Source organism: Dermacentor albipictus, chromosome 9 (assembly GCF_038994185.2).
Source record: "Dermacentor albipictus isolate Rhodes 1998 colony chromosome 9, USDA_Dalb.pri_finalv2, whole genome shotgun sequence".
Classification (NCBI taxonomy): Eukaryota; Metazoa; Arthropoda; class Arachnida; order Ixodida; family Ixodidae; genus Dermacentor; species Dermacentor albipictus.
Genome location: NC_091829.1, coordinates 82,434,160 through 82,442,615, shown reverse-complemented (window position 1 = coordinate 82,442,615; position 8,456 = coordinate 82,434,160). Strand labels below are relative to the sequence as shown.

Below are 8,456 nucleotides of genomic sequence, written 5' to 3'. Positions count from 1 at the left end.
CTCGCAACGGCTGTGCTCTTACGCTCGTTGCATCTTCTGACGTCAGCACCGGAGAGGGCGCGAAAGGTCTGCCATGCGCCCCGCTTGCCCTCCAGGTGGCGCATGCTGGGCTTCCTTCGTGGCCTCCCTCCTTTCTCGCCCGAACATCGTGCCAGGGTAAAGACGTTCGCTCGCTTAACCTACTGAGCACCAATGTAGAAGTGCGACTGCCACAAAGAGACATCTTGGTCTAAGATTACAGTCACCTACCATTTTTTTTTATCGTAAAGGCTGATGCTTCACGTCAGATCAGCCATTAGCAGGCACACCCACCAACTCGAAGACGATGCTAGGCCTAACCTTATCGGATGAATGCGAGTGACATTTGAACAAGCTGTATTTGCGGCTCGTTAGCACTGAAGCTTGTGCATCGATCAATACATAACGAGTTACCAACCATCACATAACCCATTCACAGGAAGCGTAACTTTTCGCGACAGCAACATCTCACGCCGTAACCTGCCCTACAATGGTCGACTTCTCGGCGGTGTCGTATGCCACTTATTACCGGCATGCTCGGCGTACTCCGTTAATTACATCAGGAGAAAATGTGGCTAATAATTGTGGAGACAACAAGGTTCCAGGACGAATAAGAAAGTCCTCGTCCCTATCTTTGTTAGCCAAATTATGGCTGTAAATGCGAAGTCAAGATATCAATTCCCAGTGGTGGAACTTCCTTTGACCGGCCCGGCCTTATATGCTGGTAGCACCGCGGCACGGCACTACCGTCAGTTGTTGAATATGGCAAAAGGACGTCTTGCTGGGCGAGTTAGTCACTCTTCATCTTGAGTACTAGGTGCGAACACACACAAGACACAAGGAAATAGACGGGACACAGCGCTATGTCCCATCTTCTTCCTTGTGTCTTGTGCGTGCTCGCGCCTGGTACCCAAGATGAGCAGAAGATGGCGGTTGTGCCTCATACGTGCACGGCATGGTGATAGCAAGGAAGTGTGATTTGTTTTCTGTGTAACAAGGGTAAAACGCCCATCGAAATCCACAAGGAAATGCAGCCCATGTTTGGCGATAAGTGTTACGCTTTCAAAAGTGTGTGGTGGTGGTGTTGTGAGTTCACAAAGGCCGTGGAGACTTGCATCACAAAGAACGTTCGGGGAGGCGGCGGGCGTGGATAACGTACGAAAACACTTTTAAAATTTGATTCTGCGATGGGACAAGTGTCCGAACCGGTGTGGTGGGTATGTGCAAAAGTAGTGCAGGGTACGTAGAATAGTATCGTATTTGTAGTTCGCTTAGCGCACCTTAAATTGGCCAATAAAAAATAGGGGCAATGACTTTGTGGTTCACCTCGCATGTGGTTTCACACAAATGAAGAAATCCATTTGTAAAAAAAACTCTCAACCCAATGGTATTTAAACAATGCACGACGTGCAGGTGCAGAGGAACCTCTCCAGCCGATGTCAGCGACATTTTTTGAATGATAGAATTCGCCACGCTAGATATTCAAAGTTAAAAGGTTGAGCACCGGGTAATCAATGAAGATTACTATTGAGGGTTGGTGGCATCCATGCAACATATACACCTGAATAGCCTGATAGCTTCTTCTATTTTTCATTGTTAATGCCTTGAATCAGCTAGCCTAATATATAGCAGGCACACAATTTGTTAAGGGAAAATGAAAGCAGTACAAGCCTTTTTTTTCTGTCAAATGCATGGAAGGAGATGCTGGCGCCTCGTATAGACAATTAACGGTAAATGCGTTGTAAAGACAGGATAATTTATTAGCAACACATGTCAATTACCTTCTTCATAAAAAGGGCACTTTTTGCGAGTTGCGAAGTGGCAGCTAGCACTACTTAGTCGGTACTCCTCACCAACCATTTCTAACAATTAATGTGAGTTGCACTTAACAGAGCTCCAAGTACCTTGCGTCAAATAATGCAGGTGAAAGTGACACACCTTTGTTGTTTCTGACAAGATTTGAGGACGAATGAAACAGAAATGGTGCCAGCACCATAGGTTAATGAGTTTGCGTTCCTGGGCGCTCAATTGGAAACCTAGAAAGCTAAATTCATTTACCACACGTTTTACATAATTGTGCAAATGCACAGTTTTTTTACGTAAGCATATGGAAAAAAGTGCAGCATTTACAACTCCCCAGACGGTGATGGTTCGCTGTCGTCTGTTCGTGCTCTAGAACGTGATTATTATGCGTCCTTTTTCGTCTGCACTATAGCAAGTCGCACATTGGCTGACTTCTGCGAAGTGAAGGAACAATGTTGTACCGCTTACGCTTGGGCGTTGCATTCACCAATGCGTACACGTGTATGATTGATGTGGCTGATAGCGTCGAGTGCAATGCCTGCGGTGTCGAGGACACAGTAGAACACCTACTGCGCTATTGCCTATCTTTTAGAAATGGAAGACGACCTCTGCACAGCTCTAAATCGGTTAGATAAGAAACCGTTCACCATGAACAAGTTCTTGGGACTATCGCCTCGCATGTCGCAGCTACCAAAAGCCACAAAAGCGCTGCTGCGAACTTGGAAAGCTACGGCATTAAGTGGCCGCCTGAGATTCCATAAGAGTGACGGTCAGTGATAGCAGACAACTGCTACCACGTCGTCGATATCCGCAGTGGACTTTCGCTACTTCTCCTATTCGTTTCCAGCCCCCTTTCCTTCCCAATAGAGGGTAGCCAACCGGGCTGAGTCCTGGTTACACTCCCTGCTTTTTATTTATCAATTTACTTAGTCCTAACATGATGTCACTCTTGCAATAAATGTTCATTTAGTTGAAGACAAATGTCTCGCAGTCTCCTTCTAGCGCAGCCCCTAGGAACATTTAAATCAATATACTTTATTATTGCCAGCCAAGAGAAAGATATCCATAATTTGGTCACCAAAATAGCTGCCTGTAATGCGGTGTACCACATGAGTTGTGCGACTGTCCCGAGTCTAAGCGAATATGTTGCGTGTCCACAGATTGAGCTTAGCCACGGCTACGTCGGCTATAGTGCAGCACAATTCAAATATTGGAACGTTCGTAGGATGTATGTTCAAGCGAAGACAATGCATGCTGCTCCATTGAGTGTTTGCCTAGTGCACTGTAAAAGGCGAATCGAGGGAAAGAACGATCCATGATTCCAGCATAGTCACATGATTCGCAACAGGCAGCTATACTGAAATGTTGTGTCCGAGTCACTCCCAAAAATCGATTGTAGCGACTATTCAATAAAGCGCACCGGTATATTCTCCATCTCTACAGGCGCCTTCAGCACGCAAGCCATGACTGCCGAAAGGCACAGGATCTTGAGCGGGCTCACCACAAATTCACCCAGGAAAATGTTGATGAAGTTGCAGCGCACCCACGACAGACTTCGACGATAACCGTACGTCAGGCCGTAGAGTATGACGAGCACCGAGGCTACCAGGGAAGCGGATAAACAGAGGAGCCAGGCGAATACGGAGACCCAGGTTGGGAACAGCGGCAGCTGCACGCTGCTCGTAAGACGCTCCCTGGGCACCTGTCCCATTTTGGCTGAACCGGTAGACGTGTCCGTGTCGTGAACCCAGTCTTCTACTACGTCTTCGACGTACACCTTGGGCACTGTAGGCTTTCGTCGAAATGCCAGTGGCCGGGACTTCTCTAAGAGAAAGACGACCAGGAATGCGAACGGTGTGACGAGGATCGTTGACTGCAGGGCAATGACGAGCTCGGGCCGCGTTGGTAACTCGAGTAGCGTGTACAAGAAACGCCAGTTGAAGTATTCCTCTTCGTCGGCGTCCAGGCCGTAGAACATGAGGCTGACCATCATGCCCGTGGTGACGAGCAGCAGGGCCAGCGAGGCACGCTGCTTGCGAGTGAAGTTGCTGGTCGGCAAGCGGCTGAAAATGCTGAAGATGAGGTGCTCCTCGCGAAAGTAGCGGATGATTCTGGCGGTGAAGATTCGCCACGGGTTGCGAAGACTCCCCTCATCGGCAACGTGGAAGGTAAAGGTCGAAGCTCCTTTGTACGCGTCCGGGGTCAGCATGTCGTCGACGATGAAAACCACCTGTGAGGCCGTTTGAAGGTCCCTCACGACAACTGTGCTCAGGTACCAGGAGCTCGCGTAGCCCTTCAGCTCCAGGGTCAAAGAAATTGCTTCAACATCTCCAAGGCTTGACGGATGGCTTAGAAAGTACCAGTCTCGGCCATCGGCCTGAAGCGCCAATGGGTTTCGCGCGCCGTCGCGAAGGACCACTTCACGGGATTCGTCGTCAGACCCGTGGACAACGAGAAGCACTCGGCTCGTGGTCCCAGAGCCCTTGAGGAACCACGTGTACACAGATACGAGATAGCCAAACGCATCGTCCTGCTCGTTCTCTGTGAGGTACTCTATGCCCGCGGCGCCTTCGTCTAGCGCGTCTTGCTTCGCGGCCCACACCATGACCAGCAAATAGACGAGCCACACCGCTGATATAATTACGGCCATCACAATGTTTCTTGACATGGTCAACAGAAGGGAACCCAAATTGGTGAAGTCGATCGGGTGCGGAGCGATGAACAATCCGCCCGCGAAAATGGAGTTGTGCTCGCAAGCGCAGTGAACAAACTGTTCGTCAGAATCCGCGAGAACGCGGCATCCTGAACTCGAGTACGCTTGTTCCGTATTGTTCCAGAAAAGGCAGCTGTAGAAGTGCGACTTCATCGTGTAAGTCGCGCTGCCGTTCTCGTCACCCCTCCTGCGATACGGGTCAAGTAACCTGGCTTTCGAACTGTTAGTAAGCGGTATAACAGCCACCGTGACCAGAGCAGGCTTCTGGACAAATTCGATTCGGTTCTCGTGCGGCACGTTGCTTGCAAGATGAAACCTGTTCTGCTCGAGGAAGTCCAACCTAGATGGACGTCGACCAGAGACGACGGCGGTTATAAATCTTGTTTGGGTGTCGAAGGTGAACACGTCGATCTTCAGGAACACGTCTGCTTCGGTCACGTTAATCACGTGCATGGAAACGTTTGAGAACGATGTTTCGTAGGTGCCCGCGTGTCCGTCCCAGTCGAGTGGTGTTGGCCTTTTCAAGTAGCTCTCCGTAGGCACACGGACGCTGAAGGGAGTTTCTGCGGGGCCTCGTGCCGCCTCGACGCCTACAACCTGGGTGTTTATCAGCTTTGCCGTCTCGTGACATCGAAATGGATTAGACGGAAACACTATGGCCGTTTGTGCGTCGACGCTGCCTTCGACGCGAACCCTGCTGCCGCCGGATGTGCCGAGGAAGCCTCGCCTTTGAGACTCTCGAATCCACACTTCGTAGTCCCTGGCGTTGATTTTCGCGTCGTTCTGCTCGGTGTCCACCACGCGTGACACACCCGCGGCTACTCGGGCCACACTGCGTACCAGTTTCGCCACAGTTCCGCACTCGGAATCGGGCTGAAAAAGAAATACCAAACATGAGCTATAAGTTCCGCACAACGCTGTTTCCCGTTCTTGTGAAAAGCATTTCTATTTAACGGTTGCCTTTTACCTCAACAGCATAACTAATAGATTTTTATGGGCAGCAGGTGGAACAGTTTGCGTACACGTGACATACTTAGGCGGGTGTCGAATTTTCAATGTTTTGTCGGTTTTCTCTTTACAGGAATTTTCCAATTTCATTTTAAAACCCACACAGAAGCCTAAACCTGCACGCTGTGAGATACACAACGCCGTACTAACCGTTCTTAACCGTTCTTAATGATTAATATCGCTCCTTAGAAAAATTGTCGCTTTGACGTTTGAATAAACAGCAAGTTTCGAGTTTATCATAGCCATTTCAAACGGAGGAGCAGAAGCGACCTGCTTAATCCTTGGGCAATGGGCAAGGAATCAGTTGAAATGAGCATAAATTGACTTTCGCGGCACATTCACAATGCATGGTATCTTGGTACACGATGCTGACACGTCGGATGTATGAACGCTCCCTTTAATGACCATTTCGTCTGTAGGCACGAGAAAAGCGTAGTGATGACAGAACTATGTGTGTTTTGTGCACCTATGATGCTGTTTGCCAAGCACTTGTCAGTGAATCTGCGACCTCACTTATTGAGGGGCCCATGACGTTGTCGAAGAGGACGGCGCCCTGTAGGTTGAAAATCAAAAGGCGAGTCAACAGCGGATGACATCCAAAAAAGGAAAGGTCTTTTTTTGGCCGACTAGTGTACCAATAGGTTTGGTGGTAAAACTGCACTATATACTTTCCGGGCACATTTTGAGACTGCACAGCCTCTGGGTTCGGGCCATTTTTTTTTAGTTGAGTAAAGCCACATATGCGGTTACGGCATTATGCGCGTAGTTTGAATTAACGAGCGCATCTGTGGGTCATTCCGTACTTCCGCCAGTTACGGAACAATACTTTTCTGTACAAAGCTCAACAATAACTTGGTGCGGTTTTTTTTTGTTCAAAGCTTCAATGTGACGCCTTTGTTTGTATGTACGTGCGTCTGGTCCTACGTGCACTTAGAAGGCCTCAAAATGTCTGATTTGACGAGAGCCAAATAGCCAGGATTGGCGAGGTACCCAAATCCGACGCACGCCAAATTAATCTGATAGCTCCAAAGAAGGCTTTGCCTACAAGAAGGGGCAACAACCACTTCAGGGCTGTAAGGTGGATCGTTAAGCGCCCTCATGCTAAGGTGATCGTTAAGCGCCCTCATAGCTGCGCCCTCAGGCGCAGCTATCGTTCGAATAGTTGGAATGACAGTGAAATGAACCTATCCATGAGCAGTGGATTACGCGGCGGCATACTGGGTCGGCGCTCCGAGCCGAGAAGGAGTACACTCATCACCCACTACGTCATGCATCGTTAAGAAGCATTTTTTTCTTTTTTGTTTTAATTGACAACTTCACTGCATGCAAAGCTTCTGTGCTGAAACTGAGGTGCTGTCACTACTGATAATATCTATACACTTACCGTCTTTCTTCAGTACAGTTGTGCTCGACAGAGAGAATTCCGTGTAGGGGTGAAGTCACTGTGACATATATAATGCATGACGTTTACTAGCGCAACTTAACATGGGTTATCCTTACCTGCAGCGCGCTAGCTTATCTGCTATGGCATTGCGCTATTATTGCGCGAGTTCTCTACCGCCCGGCGGTGAACTGTTTACGGCGGTTACACTTCGGAGAGCCAAGAGATGGCGCTGCCGGCTCTGACGCCATACGATGCACCCTGAGGGCAACTTAGTTCACTCAGGAGGTGCCAGTGAAGTTGAAAGACTTAATTGCAGCGAAATCGTGACTGGCCTCTGCCACCCTTATTGACTGTATAGAATAACATGTTGCACATATGACGCAAACTGTGGCATGCTTCACGTGAAAGAAGTATCTTCTGGAAACTATGCGATGTTCAATTACCATGCAGAACGAATAAGCGAGAGCTAGAGTTCGTGATTTCTGCAGGCAGTGCCCCTTCTAAAATAAATGAGTTTCTGTGAGGCAAATCCACAATCAGGAAAGAAACAGGAAGAAACAACCGAACGAAGCTTGTACGTACGCATCGTCGCAGTGGAATGCGCTTGTATTATTGATAATGACCCGACAATGCGTCTTTCTTGTAGACACATTTTCCCATGTTGGCTCGAGGTCAGGAAATAAAAAAAAATGTATTGGTTCACTGCAGACTTTGTTCTGAATACTAAATCATAAGGAAACATAGTTTACCGTATGTGAAAAGGGAAGCCAGAACACAGAATGGTTGCGGGGTCACGTGTTCAAAGACGGCAAGCGCCCATGCAACAGGACAATACGCGACCCATATATATGTGCTGTGTTGAAAGAGTGCTCTAAAGCGATTCCTCAATTGCTTTTGCCTGCCTTCAAGTTGACTATTGCTATTTAATGTCTGCCGTCTAAGGCAAACCACGCCACTTACATGGAAATCGCCTGGTAGTTCCACTGGTAGTTCCTGAGGGGTAGGGGCCTTGAGGTCAAGCAGTGCGGTCAGTCCATCAATAAGTTCTCCCCCAATGCTGGCAGTTAGGTCCGCGACCCTCCAGTTGCTCTCAATTGAAGTCAGCTTGGAGAAGGCGCTGGCATAGTCATCCATGAGCTCAATCACCGCATCTGTAAAGTTTTTTGTCGTGGCGGAGTTGTTGTCTGGGATGAGCACCTGGAGGATGCTGATCGCATTGTGAAGTTCTTCTCAGTGGTCACGGGGCTGTTCTTCAGATAGCCGATGTAGTCGTCGAAGACGTCAGCGTCGCGGCTCAAATTTGTGGTCCCAACGGTGCTGCCGGGACGGTTGCATCGTTTGTAAAACTCCGAGTTGAACAACATGGCGGAACTCTTGATGTACGAGAGTATTGCGTCGGGGCTGTTCTGCTGGCTTTGCCTGGTGTAGTCGTCGACGGTCTCCAGCGTGATGTCGCTGCAAGAGCCGATTTCGATGGTTACTGCTAGCAGGTCGTAGACGTACTGCCCGACGTTGTCGTTGACGACCACG

The 8,456-nt window shown here is 48.9% G+C and overlaps 1 protein-coding gene across 1 annotated transcript; it reads right to left on the bottom strand.

Annotated features, from left to right (window-relative positions):
- Positions 1-2,716: 2,716 nt before the first annotated feature.
- On the bottom strand, positions 2,717-8,074 carry LOC135914998 (polycystin family receptor for egg jelly-like). The gene is made up of 2 exons (XM_065447934.1): positions 7,887-8,074; positions 2,717-5,407 (listed from the first exon to the last, which is right to left on the bottom strand). Exons 1-2 carry the CDS (start codon positions 8,058-8,060, stop codon positions 3,224-3,226), a joined length of 2,358 nt encoding a protein of 785 aa, XP_065304006.1. The 5' UTR covers positions 8,061-8,074; the 3' UTR covers positions 2,717-3,223.
- Positions 8,075-8,456: the final 382 nt, after the last annotated feature.

Bases quoted from the DNA above. Each gene is read 5' to 3' on its own strand.
- LOC135914998 (XM_065447934.1), bottom strand. From the start codon at position 8,060: ATGGATGACTATGCCAGCGCCTTCTCCAAGCTGACTTCAATTGAGAGC. The intron at 5,408-7,886 runs GTAAGTGGCGTG...TTTCTTTTTCAG, and splicing joins AACTACCAGGCGATTTCCAT to CCCGATTCCGAGTGCGGAAC.